This window comes from Mastacembelus armatus, chromosome 16 (genome assembly GCF_900324485.2).
Source record: "Mastacembelus armatus chromosome 16, fMasArm1.2, whole genome shotgun sequence".
NCBI lineage: Eukaryota > Metazoa > Chordata > Actinopteri > Synbranchiformes > Mastacembelidae > Mastacembelus > Mastacembelus armatus.
This window is the reverse complement of record NC_046648.1, coordinates 23,218,873-23,243,355: the sequence shown is the minus strand read 5'-3', so window position 1 is coordinate 23,243,355 and position 24,483 is coordinate 23,218,873. Positions and strand designations below refer to the sequence as shown.

General features: G+C 41.2%; 2 protein-coding genes across 2 annotated transcripts; one reads left to right on the top strand and one right to left on the bottom strand.

The window, feature by feature from the left end:
* Nucleotides 1-104: 104 nt before the first annotated feature.
* smarcc1a (SWI/SNF related BAF chromatin remodeling complex subunit C1a) lies at nucleotides 105-19,186 on the bottom strand. Its single transcript, XM_026316947.1, has 28 exons — nucleotides 19,001-19,186; nucleotides 17,297-17,416; nucleotides 17,045-17,130; nucleotides 16,738-16,819; nucleotides 16,415-16,507; nucleotides 16,214-16,283; nucleotides 15,866-15,935; nucleotides 15,503-15,578; nucleotides 14,797-14,922; nucleotides 13,850-13,968; nucleotides 13,567-13,697; nucleotides 13,415-13,474; nucleotides 13,239-13,276; nucleotides 12,853-12,974; nucleotides 12,688-12,759; nucleotides 12,451-12,564; nucleotides 11,982-12,135; nucleotides 11,299-11,406; nucleotides 11,001-11,060; nucleotides 10,591-10,849; nucleotides 10,098-10,259; nucleotides 8,919-8,974; nucleotides 7,726-7,879; nucleotides 7,179-7,357; nucleotides 6,783-6,917; nucleotides 5,058-5,415; nucleotides 4,561-4,686; nucleotides 105-3,275 (listed from the first exon to the last, which is right to left on the bottom strand). Exons 1-28 carry the CDS (start codon nucleotides 19,184-19,186, stop codon nucleotides 3,184-3,186), a joined length of 3,408 nt encoding a protein of 1,135 aa, XP_026172732.1. The 3' UTR covers nucleotides 105-3,183.
* Nucleotides 19,187-21,801: 2,615 nt separating this feature from the next.
* On the top strand, nucleotides 21,802-24,455 carry LOC113136416 (fucolectin-7). The gene is made up of 5 exons (XM_026317238.1): nucleotides 21,802-21,938; nucleotides 22,216-22,501; nucleotides 23,027-23,181; nucleotides 23,539-23,818; nucleotides 24,056-24,455. The coding sequence occupies exons 1-5, from the start codon at nucleotides 21,875-21,877 to the stop codon at nucleotides 24,204-24,206; spliced, it is 936 nt and encodes a 311-aa protein (XP_026173023.1). The 5' UTR covers nucleotides 21,802-21,874; the 3' UTR covers nucleotides 24,207-24,455.
* Nucleotides 24,456-24,483: the final 28 nt, after the last annotated feature.

Below are 24,483 nucleotides of genomic sequence, written 5' to 3'. Positions count from 1 at the left end.
TTCTTTACTAGAAGCGACACATTTTATTGGTAGCTCATAAACCTGAGGTTGTGTTACGACAGGCGTGCGCTGCCTGAAGTAGCACTGAGGAAACCGAGACATCGACTCATACAAAACACAGTTTATTTGACAGTGTCTAGGTCCAAGTACCAACAGACCCCATACAAAATAAAAAAGGAAAACAAATGCTACAAACCTCCAAAGAACAGAGAAAACTTCCATCTACACAAAACTTCTCCTTAAAAATACATTACCATTAACACAAAAAAGCTTCAATTAAAGATAATATATGTAAGGGGATTCCCGTCATATATATAAGTGATATTACATAACGAGCCTGGTAAGATGCTGAATGGGAAAGGGGGGGTGAGGGAAATGAGCGTGATGTGTTGGTGTGTGTGTCTTGTGACAGACTGGGAGAAGAGGGCAACAGTCAGTGATGCAGCAGTCACGTGGGCAGGAAAAAGAAAAGAAAGGAGGAACTGAAAAGAAAGGAAGGAGAGGTAGCGAAGGGGTGCGCAGAGAGGTAGCAGATAGCGAGAGGAAGATTTCTAGAAGAGGTAGCTAGCAGATGGACGAGGAAGAGGTAGCAGAGATACTAACAGTGCTAGCAAAAGGGGAGGGGATTAGTTAGACTTCACATTACAATGATCTTATTCTGGCCGAGCACTGAAATGCATTGTAGTTTTCCTCTATTTAAAGCCAATCTACACGTTAAACTTCAGCTCGTAAATGTAAAAAACTAATTCAAGCCACTTGTTTAAGTTTCTGTTTTTTCTTTTTTTTTGTTTTAAATATCTGTGCAGGGCTGAGAATGTGAAGTGAAGTGATGGCCCAACAACCTTTAGTCTTTCAGGAGCTTTTGTTTTGACGGCATCACAGCAGATCTTCCTCAGCAGACGAGGAGGGTTGAGGAATGAAACGCAGTTATAACACTCTGCAATCTATTGAGGAAGACAGGGCCATAAAATCAAAAGCTCCAGAACAACTACTAAAGGATCTTATTCTGGGACTGACGCTGACAAGATCACGAATGAATTTTTAGCCTCAACCTCTAACAGCTAGGGACAAAAAGTCAGCAAAACACTTCTAACCTTCTATTTTCAGAGATTTCATCAACTTTTTATGTCCTTTAGCCCGAGTCTGGTTTCATCTTGTCCAACTAATTTATATTTTATCATGTGAGACAAAAAAAAAAAAACAAAAAACAAAACCCAGCAAACACTGATACTGGAGACGCCAGAGCCAGAGAGCATGTTGCCTTTTATGCCTGACACTGTGACCGAAGCAAAGTGATTACTACAACAGTTCCACATTAACTTGTCCATTGACCAGTGGGTTACTAACGGTCTCAGCCTGGTAAATAAACATTCAGTGGTTGTTCCCCTTGTTTACACACCTTTTATTTACTGCACCGCTGCAGGACACAGGATGTGGAATCAGGATTGTTCCTCAGTGGTCGCCCTGTAATTTTCAGTGTACAGACCACACACGGGTTAATACACAGGAATGAGGATATTGCTAAGTTTTACTGAGGCCAGGGGTTAAAAAGCAAAAACAGTGCATGGATGTGTATGTGTGTGTGAGGTGGGGTTAGCGAGGTAGGCAGCACTAGGTGTTAGAAAAACGTGAGCAGAGGAAGGGGGCAAGGTTTAAACGCTACAGTATCAGCACCTAAAAACATCTAGAAGCCCACCACGCTGAGGAGGAGCAACGTTCGTGTTCTGATGTTTCAGTCGAGCCGCATCACAGCGTCTCCCTCTCTGCATCGGCTGTGTGAAGGTCAGCAGGAGATTCAGTGTGGGTGTGTGTGTGTTTGTCCAGTGCATTGTGGCAGGGTGTGACCTCCAGTGTGAGCCTCAGCTTGGATTACATCTGTGTGTGTGTGTTACAGCACTGTGGGTGGTGTGGGGCAGGAGGAGAAATAATGGTGTTTAGTGGTGTACACTTCCACTGATTCTTCAACCAAGTCCCAGTTTGTGCCTCTTACGTAACGAGACCATTTGCATTAATGTTTAAAAGCCTGAAATATCAAGATATTTTTCTTCTTGTCCACAAAACCAATGAAAAGATCCAAACCATGAACCAATTCATCCCACTAACAACTGACGGCCTGTTCCTTTGTGCCATAGACACTATTGAAATGAAGCAGAAAGTGGCACTGAATCCCACATACACGTGTATTAAAATGTGCAACAAAAGCAGAATTACTTTCAGTTTATTTGCCCAAAGCTACAGCTGCTTTAGGAAATGCAGCCATTCAGACACAGAAGATGACAGTCAGCTGTGGTCGTTTCAAGGGATTTGTTGACAACAAGAAAAATATAAAATGAAGCCATTATCCTTTAAATTCACGAGAAAAAAAGGCTAGTTTCTATCAGACACTAGAAATTATTACTCCTGCAGCTAAACTGCAACAATAGCAGTGAAACAAACACAACGGAAACACAAACTGGTCAGAAGGAGGCAGAGCAGGAAAGTGGACCACCATCAAATACCCCTCTGTTTTGAACACACACGTTCACAAACACACAGATCTACAGTGTATCGTTTAAAGAGGAGCGAGAGGTAGATACTCGACAGGAAAGTGTCTGTGTGTTTTAATCGTATTATTGTCTGAATCATCTGCTTTACTCACGTTTCTGTTACAGCTCTGGCTTCTCAGCACACACAGTTACAAAACCCCCTTGCAGGTCTCACCAGCCCTCTGGTCTCACTAGCTCCCCCTAATGTTTGGCTTGGAGAAAGAGGCACCAGACAGGAAGAGGTGTGTGGGTTTTTGTGTTTTAGAGAGACGGGAGGGGGTTACAGTGTCATTTAAAACAGCACTGGAAAGAGAAAAAAGGCAAGACAGACAGAGCTTTTTATCTGTTCTGTTTTCTGTACATAGTCATTCTCTCCATCTGGCCCAACAGAGCAGAAACATTGCTCATTACTAGACGACCCTTGCTGCTGTGCCCTGAGAGGAAGTCTGATGTGTTTGTGTGTGAAAAATTGGGTTACACTTGCCACTGAATCCTGAGAGTGTGTGTGTCCTGTGATGAAGTTTATGGTAACTCTGAGTGCTGGGGGGGAAATTATCGAGCCAGTAGCAAAGGCCATCAAAAAGGGGACTGAGGTTTAGAGTTAGTTTTGTGTGTGTGCTTTTGTGTATATTTGTGTGTGGGGGTGTGTATGTAGGTCTTAGTTGTCAGTCACTCGTCCACTCGGAGGCGCCGGAGGACCCACAGGAACTGGAGGCATTGCTTCAGGCTGTGTAGGTGGTGGGCCAGGGTCTGGGAAGAAGAAAGATGCTGGTTTTAGAACTAGATAAAGGTCCTTTAGGGGATAAAGTGAACTTGCTTCCGACCTGAGGGCCTGGACCAAACCAGAGGGATCACAGGTCAAACCAGGGTCATGTGATGATTAGGTTAAATCCAAGGCCAGGTTTTGGCAGCACTGTTTAGTGCGTGGGGAACATTTTACTGGTGCAGTGGAAACACAGGTCCACATCTTTTATTAGTCACATGTTTCGAATAAATATGAGGCAAGTTTGATTGATTACATAATGCTGAGTCAAAGTGCCATCTGTTCTGGTCAGGCAGGATGAACTTGTGGAATTTCAAGCGTCTGAATTTACTGTTTCAAAAGACAGATTTTATTTGTGTTCATACATTCATCTGCATTATTAGGCTTTAATAAAACCAGACTTCATTTCAGCATCATGAGCTGACATTTACAGACTGTATTAGAAGTAAGTAGGCAAGATCAGAATGAATTTCAATAGATGTATTTACATTATCTACAACGGATTTATTTAAAAACATTCATGCAAAAATCCATGTGTGGTATAAAAAGAGAAGCTTCAACTTCTGTCAAGATAAATATTCATGTTGCCCATGAACTGCATAGATGCAGCATTTGTTTTATGAGCTCACAAAAAAGTCAACAACTGTCTTCTATGCAGACTCCGGGTTCAGTGCTGCTTTTTTGAAGATTTCTAATCTACAAACTAAGGACTGAAGCAGATTTTGACTTCCCAAAGAAAAGCATTCATATCATTACCAAGGAAATAACACCCACCCAATAGGTCAGAAAACCTCAATGATTAGTAGTCTAAGAAAATCACAAGGAGAAAACCGAGGACGTGTTTAATCCCTCCACATTATTCTTAAAACTCCTGTGAGCAAATCACAACTACTGAAAACACAAGTTCTGTCTGTTCCTCAAGATTTGCTAAAATAAAATGTTACCAAATGCTGCTGCCTGGTTTTAATTATTGTTTGGCTGCAGCAACAAGGTTCAGTGTAAAGTCGGTGTGTGTGAAGTGATGCTGACATTCACAGTAAATAGAAGTGTCAGCTCACAATATTTCAATTCCCAGAAAACCTGTTTTTAAGCTGTGGTTGAAAAAGTGGACACTACAAACATTTGCACTGTTATAATTATGGAGTAAATGGTTTAGGTGAATTAACTGGTGTATAAACAACCACAGATAAGTCACCATGAGTTTTATAATAATCTATGTGTACACACAGAACTCAAAACATAACAGAGTGGCAGAATGGGATTTGTACTCACACATGCCATTGGGAGCCCCAGGGTGGCGTGGAGGAATCATGGGAGGCATACCACCAGGAGGGGGGCCAGCTGAGGGCGGGCCGGCCAGCATACGTCCAGGCATCGGCTGGCCAGGTCCCATGGGTCCTGTAGGGCACAAAGTAGAGAGGGGACGAAGCCAGATGGAGGATGAGCAGCAGGAAATCTCATCAGGGACTTAGAGGGGGTTGGATCTTTTGTTTTCTTTCCTTCTGACTCAGGAAAAAAGTGGTTTGACTGAAACCATATTTATTCTGAGATCTCTTTCAGATGAATGAATTCTTGTTTATGTGAATCTTGGGGCGGAGGTAGTTAGTAGTAGCTATAGAGTCACCATACACACTGTTTCAACAGACAACGTACTGAGAAGACACTGACTGACAAGAGCAGTCACACATGTACAAGCTGGTGCACGTTACAATAAGATCTTCTTTCTCCCTCATATTTTCTCCACCCATTTGCACCCGTTTCTTTCTCACCTGTCTGTCCTGGGTGGTGAGGGGCCATAGGGTGGTGCCCCATTGGGGGGTAACCGGGGTGTATGGCAGCACCAGGTGGGGGCCCTCCGTGATGGGGTGGGGGTGCTCCATGGTGGGGAGGAGGTCCTCCGTGATGTGGTGGAGGTCCTCCAGGGTGCATGCCTGGTGGTGGTGGCCCAGGGTGTGGTCCCTGTCCCTGTCCTTGGGCCTGGGCAGCGGCGGCGGCGGCAGCAGCAGCAGCAGCGGCGGCGGCAGCTTGCTGCTCCATCTGCTGCCTCGCCTTCATCTCGGCGTATTTGAGCTGCTCCATGTGGAACGCCTGACGCTCGGTGAGCAGCTGCTGCCGCTGAAGCTCCAACTGCACGGAGACAGAAAACACAAACATGATTAGACGAAGCTTTATTATCCACAGCAAGAATGACTGACTGCACTCAAACCCACCCATCAGTGGCGATTGATCAAGTTCTGATGTTGTGCAGCAATTAAATCTTCACCGATTATATATGTTTTTGGGTCTTTAAATGGGGCAATGCTATAAAAAAAGACTTTACCAAATAGGAAGGTGTAGTTTGTTTTGTTCGCTGCTGTTTCCTTCAGTTTCTGCACTTACGACAACCTGCTGAGGGATTAAATAACTGAAGTACTCATTTAACTTTACTATGAAAACGTAAAGTGCTCACAGCACAAAGAAATGTATTTCAAACAGTCAGCAATATCATGGTCATGGCTGGTATCTCGGTGTGCAGCTCTGTGAAGCCTTAGACTCAGTGTAAGACTGTCCTCTCTCTTTGCTCTGCCGTGGATCTTTTCAGAAGCTCTGTGTTTTATAGCATATGGCAGCACCAGTAAGCTTATGTAAACCAGAGTCCTTTTAATGCACTATTTACAGCTGGAGAACTGGGCTACGCTCCCGGTGCCTCCACTACAAAAACACAGTTTTACACTCTCACTCGAGTCTCCAGGGACCGTTCAGATGCAGGACACACACGCACAGCCGAGGGCCTACACTGACCCTGTGGAGGCAGGTAACACACTCACTTTCCTACAGCTTCAGCCAGGGAAATGTTTTATTTGCCATTCAGGACCCTCACAAAAGGGTAAGTCTCCTCTTCAGACTCTGTGGGGGATTTGAATCAAGTGGAAAGCACCTTGTTCAGTGGCCAACACTGGCAGACTTTAAATATTTGGCCATTTTATTTTATTTAGCAACTACAGAAGCAGGACTGAGTGACAGAGTCTTAACACAGTGGCTTTACAAAATCAGACCTTTCATACACTTTGTGTTTTATATTTGTGTTCCAGGTGATAAAAGTTGCCATTTTGGAAAAAAATAAAAATAAAAAAAATACATTTGTTTGGTAAAAATACAAAACACACAGCACAGTTTAGTGTGAAACTTCACTTGCTGATAACTGTGTGTTACTCAACCATCAGGCTGATAGCTGATTGTCAGGGATTTGTAAACCTGTTCTGTTCACTCTCATATTTATGTATTTATCTTCAGGGAATGGGTGTGAGTTTGAACTGTACTTTGAGTTGTCAACAGAACACCTCCATCCTTATTAACCACGGCTGAGAGCCCTACAATGAGTGTGTGAACAATACAAGTGCATGCAATAATTATTGGTGTACTATCTTTCCCGCTCAGGGTCATTGATAACAAATAACATCCACATGTAATTTCAAGCTCAACATTCAGGAATCACATCATTATCTCTGACTTACAGCCTCTTTCTCTCGGTCCATGATGGTCTCCAACTCCTCAAAGTGCCTCAGCTTGATCTCCAGCTTCTTCATCTGGGTCTCCACCAGCAGAGCAACCAGAGACTTGATCTTCCTCTCCTCCACCGCCGCCAAGTGCTGCAAAAAACAAAAGAAACAGGGAGACAAGTTGACAATAAAAAGCTGCTCTGTGTGATTAAACTTTAAGAGGACAGACATTAGCAGTAGGAGCATGAGAGATTTCTGGTCAAGTAAATGTTGCTGCCTCGTGTCCACTACATGCAGATCTACAGAGGCTATAAACAATGAGGAAAACATATGCAAATCAAACCAATGACTTACAGCAGGTGAACAATGTGTGCGTTTTCTGTGGTTTAGTCAGTACTCCTGCTGTGTTACCTTAGCCTTGGTGGCTGCAGATGCCAGGGCAGCAGCGGCTGCAGTGGCGATATTTCCCTCTCCGATGTCATGCTCCAGCTTCTTCTTCTTGTCCTCTCCCTCTTCTGTGGTCGCCTTGTCCTCCTTATCCTTTTCCTGCTCTGAGGACGACGTTTCCATGGCTTCCTCTTTGTCCTTGTCTGATGGAGGTGGAGATTTAACAACTGTGGTTTTATTTAGCAGTCCCCTTTTTAGCAGCATTGCCATATAAAAACGAACAGTGTACTGAGGAACACCCAGAACAAAATATAGGACTGTCACTGACATTTTCAGCTAAAACGGTTTAGCCATTAACAAATGATTCATGGGTTTCAGCTTCTTAGAGAAAGGCTTTCTGCCCAAATATCTTTGGGTTATGGTTTGTTTATGGTTTTTGGAAAACGTGGTTGTCAGTTTTCATTACTTTGACATAACTGAATAACAAAATAACTGGCAGGTTACTAGACGATGAATATGCTATTAGCAGCCTTAACTACTAATCTGTCAATGTCAAGAATCTCAGTGTCACCTGCTGGAGCTGTCTTGGTCTCCCCTCCATCTTCATTCTCCTCCTCACGTTCTGACCCGTCAGCTCCCTCCTTCTTCACCTTTTCTGTGGTCTCTGTCTTGTCGCTTTTCTCTGCAGACTCACTGGGCTTCTCCGCATCGTCTTTCAGCTCCGCCTGAAGAAAGAACGGCCCTTTGTCAATGCCAGAGAAACAACTAGCCAATGCTACAACTCTGACTTTACGATGTGACTTTACATTGGGTCTAAGAAAAGATAAGATTGTTGTGCTGCAAATTTCTCAAGAGAAAAGAAATTTTTACAGCCTTGTTGAACTACAGCTGAAAAACTACATGAATGGTCATTAAAAAGTGTAACAGGTTGACGAATGACCGACACAGTATCAATGAAAAACAACCTCAGTTAAATGTGGCTGATTACAAAGTGTAATCCTCCGGACAAATTAAATACTAGTTCGTATCATGACCCTACTTAACGTTTTGGGGTCAATCACTGTGATTTGGACAAAGTGTCTGACACTGGTTAATGGATGTTAATGAGGAAACCATCACAAGAGCTGCCCAGCAGCCCAGGGACTTAGAGAACATTAGTAAATGCCGTTAAATTCACCCGCTGGGCTTTTCCAAAGCAAGAGACCTGGACTGAAAGTACATGAGTGGAAACATCACGTGGGAGAGACGAAAAGTGTTGCACCAAAAATATCAAAATGGATATAACCATCACTCCAGGACAGGCCCTTAACACAGGAGGGGATACTATAAACGTAACTCACACACTAGTTTATGCTTCCAATCATTGATCCATTGCGTCCAGTTCAGTAGCTTAACTGAGACCGTTACAATATTACAAAAGCAATAACATCACAATTACTCGTTATACTTGAAGGGTTAATTTTACTAAACTACCCTAGGGGTGTCATGTAAATACAAGCCTTCAGTGCTTATTGGCTTTACTGCTACTGTTTATTTTACATTTGCTGCAGACTACAGTGTCCAGATTTTTGAAAATGTGAAAATAAACTTGTTTTTAAAGATTTATGACTTGAGTGGGAAGCAATAGGCTTAGGCTGAGTGAAGAGAATGAGAAAAATATTGTCCAGCTGTTTCCACTGTACTATTCATTTTTAAAATGCAGTGTAACACATTTTTTGTGACATTAGGATTGAGAAAGTTATTTAGTATGAAGGACGGTCTTACCTTATCAGTCTGCTGGGCGTCTGTGTCTGTGTCCACCTTTTCTGGCTCCGTGGTATCTGGAAGTGACAGTGGTAGAAAACTCAGCATCATTTCACAGAGTTAAACTTAGACACATCTTTATTTCAGCTAATTCTTCAATAAATTGGTTATGCTGCCAACAAAATAGGACACGAAGAAACATCCATGTACAATGTCTCAGAAAAATCAGTAAAAAATCCAGTTTCAACAACTGCAACAACTTAAACAACAAACGTGACATTTTATTTGAGATAAAAGTCATTGATTCTCTACAGTAAAAACCAGCAAAGTGGAAGAAAAAAAGGAGTAAAAGTTACCTAAGGTAACAAGGACACAGAGAGGGTTGTGGAGAACCTTACTCGCACACGTGACCAGTTGAATTCATGTACAGCCGAGTGTTAAAACATGTCACGGGTACACTGAACAATGACTGCGTGGTGTGTGTTGGTTTGCTGCTTCAGGCACGTTGAACACATTTAGGCTTATTGATTGCAACTGTGGCTCTAGGGGGCATTAATTTGTGCATTGGGCTTTTGTGTGAGGGGGAAGAGAAGAAGAAAAGAGCAAAAGTACAGACAGAAATTTTTCAAGAAACCACAGCAAAATGGAGAGAAAGATAAGCACATGTTAGAGTGATGACCCAGTTTTCTGTTCCCCCTCCTCCCACTCCCTTGACCCATCTGTCACTGCTGTTTTAATCCACTGGTTACCACAGCCATATGGAGACGTACACACAAAGCAATATTTCTGCACAGTTCACCCCCCAGCTGGTAACACACGTGCAGTGTTGTGACAGACTGATCATCACTGCTTAATATTCAGGTAAAGAAGCAGACAGTTATTGGAAAGAGAAAGGAAGTGACTGTGTTGTCTTAATGCACACACACACACACACGCACACACACACAAGGTTGACTCTCCCTGCTGAAAAGCTTATACTGCTGCAAACTGCTGCCCTCCAGTGGCTGCACACATCACAATACACACAACTACCAAACCTTCCCTGATAAAGATAAAACTGTGGAAGTTCAACAACCAAACCTTAGATATTATTTCTCCCTAACACAGCCCAGCTTCAAGTTAAACGCTGTTGTTGATTTGTTTACTTACTTTTCCAGACTGGTTAGGAGATCTTAACCAGCAGCATCACATGTTACTCACCAGTCTTTTCTGGCTCTTCTGGGGCAGTGCCAGCAATTCCACTGCTCTCCAGGCCGAAGGCGGGGTCAACCTTCCCTGTGCTCCTGGCCGCCTCCTGGACCTTCTTCACATGAGCCTCCACCAGCTCAGCAGGAACCTCCTCACGCACACGGGAAAACTCCTCTGCAGCCAGAGTGAGGACATTTGTTCATTTACAATTTAAATCAGACATTAATCTCCAAAGGAAAGAGCTCCATATTTATAGCATTATCTGAAATAAATAAACACGGTAATAGTAGTGAGTGCACTGAAACACGTATTGGTGCTAACATACTGTTAAGTTCGCCTGTAGCCTTTGACAGTGTTGAGGTCACTGACTAACCGTCTTCGTCTCATTTCTCTACTATCATTTGTGTCAACAAACTGCTGCATACACTATTGCCTAAGAATTAAATCCACATTTTCATTCACAGAACATCTTAAAGATGTGAAACTGCCTCCTGTAAGTTCTCACCTAAGGCTGCCTTGGCAGCAGCAGACGCCACTCTGGGGTCGACCACAGAAGCCAGGAAAGCTACTGTGCTCATGACGGGGTTTCCAGACTGGCTGAAGGGGATTGGCTGGTAGGCCAGTGGACCCAGAGTGGCCTCACCGGTCTCCAGGTACGGATCCTCAATGGGCAGTCTCAAAAAGTGCAAGATGCACTCGTCTTGGGTGCGTGAACCGACATGTTCTGACACTTTGTTCCAGTCATCTTTGTACATTTCCAGGGCCTGTTAACAAGTGAATAAGTCTTAGCAATAGCCACAAAGACATGCAGAGATAGAGGACATGTAACAGTAAGTGCAACTGTCATCCAGTGTTTCCACCAGTATTTATGACAGCTGGATGGAGAAAGAGTTTCTTTTGACATGTGAGACTCACCTCTAGCAAGAGCAGAGTCTCCTGTTCGGTCCATTCCCTGGTGGACGTTCCCGCTTTACCCTGTAGGAATCCAAAGCCAAATTATCACACAAACACTACAAAGCAAAGTGTAGTATCAGTGTTTTAAGCTGTAACAGTACAGTTTTTGCCACAGCCTCTAATACAAATTTAACAAATCTTTGTTAAGATGTTTTATATTTTTGTGCCATTTTCTGATTATTTTAGCATTTTAAACCAAGAAAAATAAAAATCATAATATGAAAAATGCTTTAATAAGTTGAGTGAGTTATGTACTGACTTTGGAGTTTTTCTTGTAGAGGTCGGTGCGAAGTCCAAAGTTCTGCAGGTCAATGGGCTTGTCTTTGCCTTTATCTGCAAAGCTTGACATTGGGTGTGGAGGGGGAATCTGGAGAAATGAAAAAACAATAAATAACAATACTCAGGTGGTGTTTGTTTTAATGCCTATAAAAAAAAACAAAAAAAAAAACACCTGTTCTTCATCATAGAAATTATATTAAAAGCAACTGTTGTCCTGTATGTTTAATTACTGTACAGATGCAATTTCCCTCTCTGGTCAGACAAATAACTGCAGTGCATGAAAAAAATGGTCAACTACCTCATTTGTTCTAATGAAAATCACAAAAACACAAACCAAACATTCTTCAAGTCCAACTTCTCAAATGTAAAAAATAGTTTTTCAATGCTATCCTAAATTCAATGTCGTTGGGGTTTGGACTGTCATTTGAAAACAGCACATTTTACTCATACCTTTTTCTATGTCATGTCACAGTAATATGAACCGCTGTGCAGTGTTGCATCATCTAATAATGCTTCAAACTCTCTAATCTATTACTCCACTGGCCTTCCTGGATCACATTTTATCATCTGACCATGACACGAAACAACAAGCCCCCAATAATACAGCCCTTTGCATTTGCCCTCCTCGATATATCAGGGTTAAGTCATTTATGGTTTCCTTACCTGAGGGGGTCGGTGGTTCAAGGGTATGAGGCCAGAGGGCGTGTCAGCCAACACAGTGAAGTGGGGTGTGGGCGGGGGGCCCATAGGTAAGGGGCGGCTTTCTGCGTCGACCTGGTAGTTCACCAAACCCCACTGCTCCAAGAACGCATGAACCCTGGAGACAAACAACGGCATTGAATGTGATTTTATATTCTTATTTGAGCATCTTTCTGTTTATTTTCAGTTACTCATAAAAAATGCCAGGGTTTGTTTTCACAGCTAAGGTCTTTGCAATAAGTAGTAAAATACTCAGACTAACATCGTGACTTTTTTTTTCCTGTCAGAAGCTTCTGCAGTATTTATCCATCTAAATATCAAGCCCCAAATAGCCACAATAAAAAAATCTTTCAGACTTTGTTTTGAGGATGGTAGGTGAAAGATAACGAAGCCACCAAACTACATCTGAACATGCTCATGGGACTTCGCTCACCTCATGATGGCACAGACATCACCGGTCAGGTTCCTGCGGCACGAGGTCGAGGTGAGATACTCCTGAGGGTTCAGCCGATATGTGTCGATCATGAAGTTACGGTAGGCAAGGTATCTATACAGGGTTCAGGAAGAATCACAGCGATTAGCAGTGTCACACTGTACTAAGACTGAAACATGTCTAGTGGTTTATTGTGATTTGTGGCTGAAGGGTGTGTGTGTGTATATATCAGCTCACATCTCTGGAGTTTTAGATTTGTTCTTTCCGTTGAAGAACTCGGGCAGGGCTCTTCTCTCAATCTCATGGATACTAGCAAGAAAGAAAAGAATATCTCAAATCTCATTACAGTGACTGTGAGCAGCACATCTGTTATTTCCAGTGCACCTCTTGCCCAGCTCTTACCAGTTGTAGTCAAACCAAGCGGCGTAGCTTGGGATGATGATGTGGTGAGTCTGTTCAGTCACGTTGTCCTCGTTAGCGTCTATCAGTCGGTTGACTTCAGCTTTGCCCTGTTCCTCATCATCCTGCAGAGAGAAAGACTGTTAGTATGACTGAGGCATATTATAAAGGTTTTATGGGTGTTTGCAATGTAAATAGGTTCGTGGGTGGTTCAACCTCTTTCCAAGCACTAAGTTCCTCCAAGCCCCCCAACATTAACAGGTTTGATCTATAAGGAATGCAAAATGGTCTTGCTGCAATATATAAGTTTCTCATTTTACCCACATTAGAAGCTAGGAGTCATTTCTGTGACACTATTTCCCTCTGTCTCACTCACACACACGTCTTACCTTTCCACCAGAAAGCACAGAGTCATCCTCCATGTCATCTGCAAGTAATTAAAAGCCTATTTTATTTGAGATACAATACACTGTGCTCTGGTTAACACTCCTATTTCAAACAAATCAAAACTGATTATTGTTCTGAAATGATGGATCATGATACCTAACAAACAAATCATACATACCCAAGTCGGCCATATTCCCTCCCTTCATCGGAGTGTTTTCACTGTCTTTCTTTGAATTTGCTGCGAATGGAAGACAACAGAAAAAGACAAAGTGAACAAATGAAAACATAAAGAATTGAGAAAAAAAAAAAAAAAAAAAGTTCTGCACACACCATTCTTGGACATGCTGCCTTCCTCCATACTAGCACCAGCTGAGGAGTCGTCCATGTCCTTGGTCATGTCCTCCTCTGTGTCCTCCTCTTCGCCTCTGTGGCCCCGTCTCTTCCAATGAGGCCCTGGGTTCCTGATGCACAGAGCAGTCAGCTTTAAATGAGTTACACGCAACAGGACACACTAAAAAATTAGTTAGTCTCTCACATTTAGTTGGTCTCTCATATTTTAAGAGAATTACTTAAAACTCAAAGATGAGACGAAACAAAGAATCTGCCTCTTTACCCCTTCTTGCCTCCCTTCTTGCGCGACTCGGCAGGAGTGTTGGGAGGTGAGGGAGAGCGCCTCCTCTTCTTGCCGGCAGAGTTGGCCTTGCGCTCCTTGCGATCAGGTGTACGGGAAGACTGATCAGACAAACCCCGTGCAGCGCAGGGAGTGAGGGATGGAGGATGAGAGAAAGAGCCGCAGAATGAGAGGATGGAACGGTTACACACACAAGGAGGGGAAGCATTGGGAGAACGACAGCAGGGAGGGGGAAGGATGCTGTGGTGTTGGACGGGACGACCAGGGTTCCTGTCTGAAAGCTGTTTCTCCTTCTCTTCTGGATTTGTGCACTGTCATGAAATACTGATCTTTGCCAGACAATTCACTGACTTTATAAGGTTTAATTGTCTTAGTTAACATACTGCTGTTTTTAGATGGTCACAATTTCTTTAACATCGTTATGCAACAATCCTGAACAGATTTCTGCTCAGCTGCCTGTTGTGCTAGTGTCAAATTAAGTGGTAGCACTGTACCATCTGCATAAATAGACACTGGCCAAAATCATTTGCCAAGAACGGACAGAAACCCTGAAACCAGTAGAAGACAGAGACAAAGAGTGACGAAAGGTTTGGAAAAGATGGAAAACAGGCAGACAAAGCAACAAGACGACAACGCAAACTCCACAGAACAGAGCTGCATGCAATAAGCCAACTTAAAGCAACAGCACTCATTCACAAACATTCATACTTAGTTTGTCATTCAAAGAATTTCCATATAGTACAAAACTGATGACCAGTGTCTTATGTTGGGTGAATAAGTAAAAGTAAAATGAATAAGTAAAATGTTGGACTATCAGGAAGCATCTGGTTAAACCTCAATGTCCAGGCTGAGGCCGAGGATTTTCTCAGACTTAGGTTTCTCAAAAACTTTGTAAACACTATCAAATGTACAAGCAGCACAATATCTACCTCCTCCTCCTTGGGGAAGATCCTCTGGCGGAAACTAACTGGTTTCTTGTTCTCATCCATTTCATAGTCTTCTTCATTCATCCACTCATTGAAGGCATCGGTCTCTAAAACCCACTTGGCATGGACCTGATGTGTTGAGGGAAGGACGCAGGTTGAAATAAACCAAACATTTATGACTGGAAATTTATCCTGCTAAAATCTACTGATCCCTTTACATTACTGCCCTGACTTTCTGTTCATGTTGAAACTTTAGAAAGATTTCATGTGCTGCACTTTGAAAAGCTTTTTATCTAATATATCAACACTATTAACTGCTAACAGAGCAATTTCCAAATATATATCAACTGCTGACACACAGCTACTTGTTTAACCAGAGCTGCAGCAGAGATCCTATAGAAAATGTAATTGTAGCACTAAGCACTTAGATCCTTACGCATACCACCATTTGGATTCATTCTGGATTTGCTGGGAAAAAAAAACAATGCACCTGTGCTCTTCCTTTTCCAAAAGATGTTTTAAAAGTTTTTCTATTTTCTATTGAGTAACTTCAGCATCTTATGGAACTAAAAACCATCAAAAGAAATGAAAATTTATGTTGTGACTTTATAGCAGCTGCTAATTAATTCCTTTTCATTATCAGATAAAAAGCTACGATGTTAAAGATGATGAACTTGCATCAGCTCTGCTTATACTAGGAATAGCTCACCTTCCAGGGTCTGTCAGTGCTGGGTGGATCCTCCACTTCACCGTCCACCTCACTGGCTGAAACCCAGGTGTCATAGCTAACGTAACAGAAAACACCAAGACTCAGTGATCACTGCATGCATGAACTCAGCGGATATACATACATACATACACGAATAATTTTGTTAATGCTATTTAAAAAAGGGGAAAGATCCAAAATGTTCAAGGAAGTAATATTTAGAAAAATGTCTTATATTGTTATGCTGTGTTTTAAATTACTTGGAAAAATTTAGGAAACAAAGTTTAATGTTGATTTGCATAAACCATGTGGGTTGAGCAGAAGTGCAGGCATGTTCAGAGGCTGTTTCTCCTCCTGTCTGCTCACCTGTCAGGGTAGTAACCCCAATGCACCAGCACCTGTTTGTCTTTCCTCATAACAGGACGAAGCCACTCATCTGCAACACACACAAACCAATGCTAACATATATATCTGGATACTGAGAAACTATCCTAGAGATATATTACTACATAAATACAGTCTACTGACATAAAACAATTAGTAAGTCACATGCCTGCTCAAATTTCCTTATTGTATTAAGTATTGTTTTTCAAATGAACCTTTTTTCAATGCTTCATACCATACCACACTAACTATATTTATAAAGCACTTCAAAGCACAACAAAGATTCAATAAATACACACTAGTTTTGGATGTTATATTTTTGGATGTTACCTTCTTCTTGTTGAGATGGAGAGGGGTAAATGTGGTGGGTGGCCTTTGACTTATCATCAGTAATGGAACCCTGGAAGGGACAGAGGAGAAAAAAGCAATAATAAATAACTGAAGAGGCAGATACAACAGAGTTTGTCAGAAACTCTTGTCAGTTGACCAATCTTGTCATTGCCTAGTCTGTTCTTGTAAATTGGGGCTCACCTGGTGCCTTTTGATCATGTCTTTGAGCTTACTAGCCTGTTTCTGTTCGATATCCGGCGACAGGAAGACAGTGGGTCGAGTCAAGCAGTTATTCTACATGTACAGAAACATGAAGTTAGAATCGGAAACAACATTTCATATCACTAAAATGGATGTAAATGACTAAATAAAATGATGCTTACTTGTAACAAATTTTGACAGTTTCAATCAGGAAAATCTAATTCATTTAAATGAATATATGAGAAACACATACAGACATCCTAAATGAGGACACAGATTTGTTTATCAATTAATAGCTTGTGCATGCAGAATAAGGGCCATACCTGGACTAAGTTCTTCTCTACATTTAGGAACATTTCCACATTCCTGTCCATCCGGGAGGGATTCTGCAAGTCAAACCGGCGCCTGGGGAAAATGTGATGCTCAATGTGATGCTGCAGCACTTAAGCAAATCATATCACATTTCTGTAATTATTCACTGACTTTAAATTTGATTTCCATGGTCAAGGACTTCCTAGGAAACAAATATAACCCTAAGTGAAAACTGTGCAGTAAGAGAAGGAGCCACCTGAATTAGTAAGTTTGTGTCAACATCAGTTATATCTGGAATGTAACCACAGGTAAACTCACCAGCCCTGCTCACTCTTAAACTTGTAAACTGAGCCCAGGATGTGACAGAGAGCACCTCCTGCCTTGAAATCCAGAAAACACTTGGCCTGAAAACAGAAAGACAGAAAAAACATAATGAAGAAATCACATCTCTGCATTCAGGGTATACTAGCTGGGAGTTTTAGCAAGGGTGCATGCTATAAAGCATACCACACCACAAAATATATGTGGTTTTAATAAAAAAATATGCATATGTGAACATATTGTGCTTACAGGCAGCTTGGTAAGAGCAGGATTGTTGACTCTACGTCCAAATGTGTCTTCCTGGAACTGCAGCAACTGGACCACCAGGCCTGCCAGGGATTTACTGGAAGGGGAGTCGTTCTGGACATACTGTGACCAGACAGACAAAAACATTCATTAATTCAAACAACTCTAACAATTATTTTCATTAGTGCTGCCAAGGACTTTTCTGATTAAGCACTATCTGTTAAGTAGAGTTCAATGGTCCAAAAATATCTTTACTCTCACGTAACAAAGAAAAGCATCCAATCCTCACGTAAAAAAATAAAGCTGCAAATATAACTATGACATTTTTTGATTTAAAAAAAGGCTGTTTAACTTTCTGTCAATTAACTAACTGATTAAGAAGCAGTATTAAGAATATTATTCATTAATTATATTATCAGTTTCTTTGTTAATAGTAATCAATAAAGCACATTTTCAGAAACAATGTAAAACACTATTTACAATGAACAAATGCTCAAAGTGATGCCCTTGAATTGGCAGCATGAAAGAAAAAAAGAAATTGATTTCAAACAGAAGTGTCTGGATGGCCGAGGGCAGCTTTTTCAATTATATATTGCCAATATAAATGCACTTCATTAAAATGGGCACTAAAATGAAGATTTTTTTTCTCTTTCCACAAAGTCAGGGTCAACAACAAAACACAGACAAAGAGTTTGATGGATTCAGGGATTCCCTCCAGGCCAACACAAAAATGATTGTTTTTACTGGCTTGTAGTAAATATTCACACCCGCTATGGCACAAAGCACCAGCGGTGGGTAAGGAACCAGGATAAAGTTCTGTCAGAAAATAGGACAAGTCAAACTGAAAATAGCACAGGTCTATTTATAACAAAGATGGTGTCCACAGGATCCATTTGTAGTCTTAAAAATACATCCAACTTATAACTGTTTCAGATGCAGTAGGTGGACATAAATAAACTGAGACCAAGCATGTGGGTTAGTCTTTGTGCAGAAGTAAAGCTGAGATATTTATTCCAGTTATGTTTCTGTGTTTTATAAAGTAGTTTCTCCAGCATTACATGCACAGTCCCCACGTTACTTAATTGAATTGCCGTGTTCTTCGATGTACGTGTTGGTGAGTTTGAATGAAAGCATAAAGAAACATGAAGACCATTCTTTGTTTGGGCGAGTCTGGTAACTTTATGCTGCTGTGCTGACAAAACTCTGCAACTCAGCACAAAACAGCAATTTTCCAAAGCACAGTTTTCATGCGATTACTAGAAACACACACGAGTAGCAACAAGACAATGTTGTTCTTTTTTGACGTTAGCTAACGTTAGGCTAACGTCAAATAATTTGCTGTAATTGTGTAAACTAAGAATAGTATTAGTGTAAGATGAATGGCTGCACAACAATAATACAGCAGCTGTAAACATTTTCCATCTGAGTGCGTTAACCTCACTGAATGAACGGTTAGCTAACAGCTAACCGTGAGCTAGCTCCGTGATAAACAGCTAAAATTAGCGCCTGTCTACTTTGTGCTGTGTTTTTACGTGTTTCTACTGAGCGTTTATTCTCTGTACCGGTAAAGAAACGTAAACACTTGTACCAACAGTAGCTATCGTTGCTTTTGTGTGGCTGCAGCTTGGTAGAACATCAGCGCTCCATTGTGCCAGCGGGACGCGGGCCTTCGTAGACCTCAATGGAGGCCCGGACCACCTAGCTCACCTTCTTGTAGTGCTTTCCGATCCACAGCCGCACCGTCTCCAGCTGAGATATCGTCTCTGAGCTTTCCCAGAATTTCGAGGACGGGCCGCCGTCTTTCTTTCGACCCACTGCGGTTCCGCTTCCAACCGGGCCGGTGGCCGGTCCGCCTGAGCCCGCTCCGCCTGCCGTTGTCGCCGCCGTCGCCATTGCGTGTTTTGTTCGCTGCGTCGTCTTTCTCCTCCGCGGCGCCACTCGGCGTGCAGGTTTTCGAATGATACTGCGCAGGCGCAAACATGTTGCCACTTCAACTCTCGCGAATTGTCGATACGAAAGGGATTGTGGGAGACGGTGGCAACGACAAGAGATTTGTCCCTTTTGTAGTTTCACGGCGTACATGAAGATTGTTAGTTTTTTATGGTTTGTTGAAATGGTGTCACGTTTCTCTGCGCGTTTTTTCTTCCCTGCAGGATTAACACAGCAAAAAATTATGCAAATGAAAAGCTTTAATAAACATTTGAACAACAAAAAGCTTTTACATGGCCTAGAACTTCTTTGAAACTCTAATTTTATTAATAATACTATTAACAAATTAGTGATTTTTTTATTACATAACATTTCATAAATACACCTTTAGTCATTTTTGTTGTTTTCTGAAATATATTTATTATTATGCATTAATATCTCCAGCCTAATCTTTTCCATCAGTGTGCAAAGTACACATATTTCATATATTATTTATATTTATATTCTATATTTGAGTTTAGAACTAAGAACAGAACTAAGAGAGTGTGTTTTCAGGGAGAAACAGAGAAGTAGCAGACCATCTAAGCGTTATGACACTGTTTTATCATCATCTATTGTTCCTTTTAAAATACCCAAATCTTAGTCAAGAAAACCATATTTATATGCTGTGTTGAAAGAAATATGTATGAGACACCTGGTTTCTGCTTCTTCTGCCAGGTGTGCTGTGATCACAAGTATCCCGGGAGGTGATACAGTTCAGTACGACTGTAATGGGACGGACGGTCGCTACGTTAACAAAGTCATCCCTGGAAGAGCGGAATACCTGACTCTGTGTGAGGTGGAGGTCTATGGCTCCAGGCTGGACTGAAACCAACCACATGCTGATACTTCAGTACTGTCATGAACAAAAAACATGAAGTGCAAGTGGCAGAATTTATGTCTGAAGTCATCCATTTTCTTCTGACACTGCTTGCAATGTAGAATTTGAGTAAAAACTATCATTTCAGGGCTGTGGTTAGTGCGAACATTACAATAAAAATACAAATAACAAAGTTCAAGGTAAAGTAAATATAATGCAAGACTAACGATCGCTCCCAGGTGCGTCCCGATTCCAGCTGGTATCTGCTCCAACTCACTGCTGGGAAGCAGTAACAGGCAGTACAGCAAATAAAGGAAGGATAAACAAATATGGTACAATGGAGGAAGCACTTTCAGACCCCGCTGTACCAGGGTCCTTTATGACTGTCACTCCTTGCAAGTAAAACTTCTATATAATCAACTGAAGTTCGTTCTCTGAGTCTATTTGTTAAAAGAATTTATAACAATAACATTTTATACACACATCTTATGCCGTTTGCTGTTTTCTGAAATGTACTTATTATGCATTAATATCTCCAGCCTAACCTTTTCCATCAGTGTGCAAAGTACACATATTTCATATATTATTTATATTTATATTCTATATTTGAGTTTAGAACTAAGAACAGAACTAAGAGAGTGTGTTTTCAGGGAGAAACAGAGAAGTAGCAGACCATCTAAGTGTTATGACACTGACAGAATAGAGAAGTTTGTAGGAATGGAAGAAATAAAAGGAAGTAAAAATTTGCAGCTAAGTATTTTCAGTATAAACAGTCACTGTTTTTTCTCTTACCTCACCTAGATGACCCTTTGATAACTTTCCACATAGGTCAGAGATACAGATGCCTGAATAATGCACCTTCACCTGTTTCTGCTGTTTTCTCAAATATTGATGAAGCATCACTGCAGTAGGTCTCCAGAAAATCTGGTTTGCATTAAATCTGAATCCAATTAAACTGTTTCATGTATAATAAACTGATCTGTTTCAATATGAAGGATTTACTATTTACAAAATAACCAGATTAAGGCCTGTGCCTGTGTGAACAGGTGTAACTCTATATGTTCCTCAGTTTATAAAGTAAAAATGATTTGTCCATGCTTAACCACTAATCTCCACTGCCTTTGAATTCCAGCAGGTCTGCTCTACTGGTTGTTTGTATTATGTCAAAATGTGCAGAGGTCATAGGTCGTCGGGTGATACCACTGAGCGTAAAACTGATTTTCCTGATGCGATTTTATTACAGTAACTGTATGTATTCTGGATCAATATCATTATTGGTAACAACATGGGTGTCTATTGTGTAATCTTTGGTATGCACCTGGAGCCGATGTGAAATGTTATTCACATGTAGAAACACGTGTATGAGGATAAAGCAGCACTATGTGATTGCTCCGTGTAGAAAACAAATATGACCTGATTTCTGGTGATTGGTCAGATATGATACGTCTCAGTTTATGATGAAGAAAGAGGGGCATATAAAAAAAGCACAGAAATCACTCAGTTTTGGGACTTTGGGAACTTTTTTCTTTTCTCTTGAATCACTGGAGTCCCAGAAGAAAGCGCTCGCTCTGTTCTGTTCTCCAGGTAACACATTTCACTTGCTTGTCCCATCTGCTCACATCTGCTCTCTTGGCTTACTTTTCACTGTGTGAGCATAATGATTTACAAAATATTTGATATAGCATGTAGAAATTCAATGCCGCCTAAAGTCACAATAAGTAAATAAGGATCAAGTTATGTTTAAATTCAGTTGAAATAGTGTATATTAACAAGCATCATCTGTCTCAGCCATAATGATGAAACTCAGTGGTTTCCTTCTGCTGCTCCTCCTGGGAACATGCTCGGTTTCCACTTATGGTGAGTATGACCTGAGAGTAGCTGTGATCTCTTCATTTTCAAATCACTACATGCAGCAGCATATAAAACATTTGGCTCTGTTATTTGATGAACATTTGTAATGACATAGAATATATGCTGTAGAAAGACATGGATGCACAGTAGTTTTCCGTTTAAATTTCATTTTCTAACTTAGTTCTGTTTTTATTCTCTCTACTTTAAGCTTTCAAATTCACAATCGTCCATTGTACGTTGTCAAATTAAACCTTCAGCTTTATTTTCTCCATCTCATTCACAGAAAATGTGGCCTTGCGTGGAAAAGCAACCCAGTCACACCGTTATTTGCACAATTTTGGAGATGCCAACAGTGCAATTGATGGGAACCGAAACGCTATCTTTGATGCTGGATCATGCACCCACACCATCGAACAGGCCAACCCCTGGTGGAGGGTGGACCTGCTGCAGCTATACATCATCACCTCTATCGTCATCACCAACAGAGAAGACTGCTGTCCAGAAAGGATCAATGGTTTGCTCATCCACGTGGGCAGCTCTTTGGATGACAATGGTTTAGCAAACCCAGTGTGAGTGAATATGCAAACTAAGAGCAAGTACAGACATTTGGAGACGGTTTTATACTTTCACTTGGCCTCATTTTGCAAGTTTGCTCTGTTTAATATAATTTAATATTCACCACCACATTTCTGTCCTAAGAAGGGAAGCAGGAGTGGTCGCTCATTTAAATACTGTCCAGGTTTATCAACATAACAATAATAATAATCTTCATCATCATCATATTCAAAGAAAAATAAATTAGAACTTGTTTTGCGTTTTGAAAGTAAAAGGATGGAAACGTAACCCTAACCTTTATATAATGTTCATGAAAAAAAATCTTTGTTTTACTCTTTTTGCCACTACAGTGTAAATGGATGCACTTTACTGTACTTGCTAGTCTTAACTTCCACAAACAGACTACAAAATGAAAACCCAATAAGGATGAAACCTCTGATTTTAACAAAGTTAAATTATAATTCGTTTGTTAGGTCAGAAAAAACTGCAGCTATAAAAGCTGAGTGTTGTGCTGCTTTCTCTCTTCTCTCCTCTCTCAGGGTTGGCACAGTTACTCAAATCGCTGCAGGCCAATCGTTCACTCTGAAGTTGAAAGAACGTGTGGTGGGCCGTTATGTGACTTTGGTTCTACCAGGTGTACAAAGGGTCCTTACACTCTGCGAAGTGGAAGTCCATGGGTACCCCGCCCCAACGGGTGAGAATTTGAGCCCTTACATAAATACATGTAAACAGTCATGTTATATGGGCTATAAGCAAAAACCAAAGTCAGATAAAACTAATGTTATCTAGTATGTTTATGTTATTAGGTGAACATGCATACAAGCTTTGTTTGCATTAAAGACAATATAAATGCTGCATCCAACATAATGACCCCACATTTTGCAGTTTTCTTAGTGTAGAAGAAGAAAGACTTGAACACTGCAGGAAAAAAGCCTGCATCTTTTTTCATGGGAAATCCAAAGTCGTATGTGTTGTGCATTTAATAAAACTGAGTTTGTTCTACTAATGGCCACAAACAACTCTTGGGTTTCTAAGTATGTTCTTTTTGCAGGAGAGAACCTGGCCCTGCAGGGAAAAGCCACACAGTCATCTTTGTATGATACGGGCATTGCTTATAATGCCATAGATGGGAACCGGAACAGCAAATGGGAACATGCCTCCTGCAGTCACACAAAGAACGACCACATTCCCTGGTGGCGACTGGATCTGCGTAAAACCCATAAAGTGTTTTCTATTACGATAACAAACAGAGATGTCGCCGCAGAGCGACTTAATGGAGCTGAGATCCGCATCGGAGATTCTCTTACCAACAATGGCAATGATAATCCCAGGTAGTTTAATTAAAGTTCACACTAACTGTGTCTAAAGCTCTAAGTGTTATCTACAAAATATTAACAGTATTTTGGTTTATGGCCAAACACCTGAAGACTATTGACATTCATGAGCCTCAGCTGTACCTTCAGCTAGAATTAGGCTAAAAATGTATTGTTATTTTTAAAATACCCATATTTATATGCTGTGTTGAAAGAAATATGTATGAGACACCTGGTTTCTGCTTCTTCTGCCAGGTGTGCTGTGATCACAAGTATCCCGGGAGGTGATACAGTTCAGTACGACTGTAATGGGATGGACGGTCGCTACGTTAACATAGTCATCCCTGGAAGAGCGGAATACCTGACTCTGTGTGAGGTGGAGGTCTATGGCTCCAGGCTGGACTGAAACCAACCACATGCTGATACTTCAGTACTGTCATGAACAAAAAACATGAAGTGCAAGTGGCAGAATTTATGTCCGAAATCATCCATTTTCTTCTGACACTGCTTGCAATGTAGAATTTGAGTAAAAACTATCATTTCAGGGCTGTGGTTAGTGCGAACATTACAATAAAAATACAAATAACAAAGTTCAAGGTAAAGTAAATATAATGCAAGACTGACGATCGCTCCCAGATGCTTCCCGATTCCAGCTGGTATCTGCTCCAACTCACTGCTGGGAA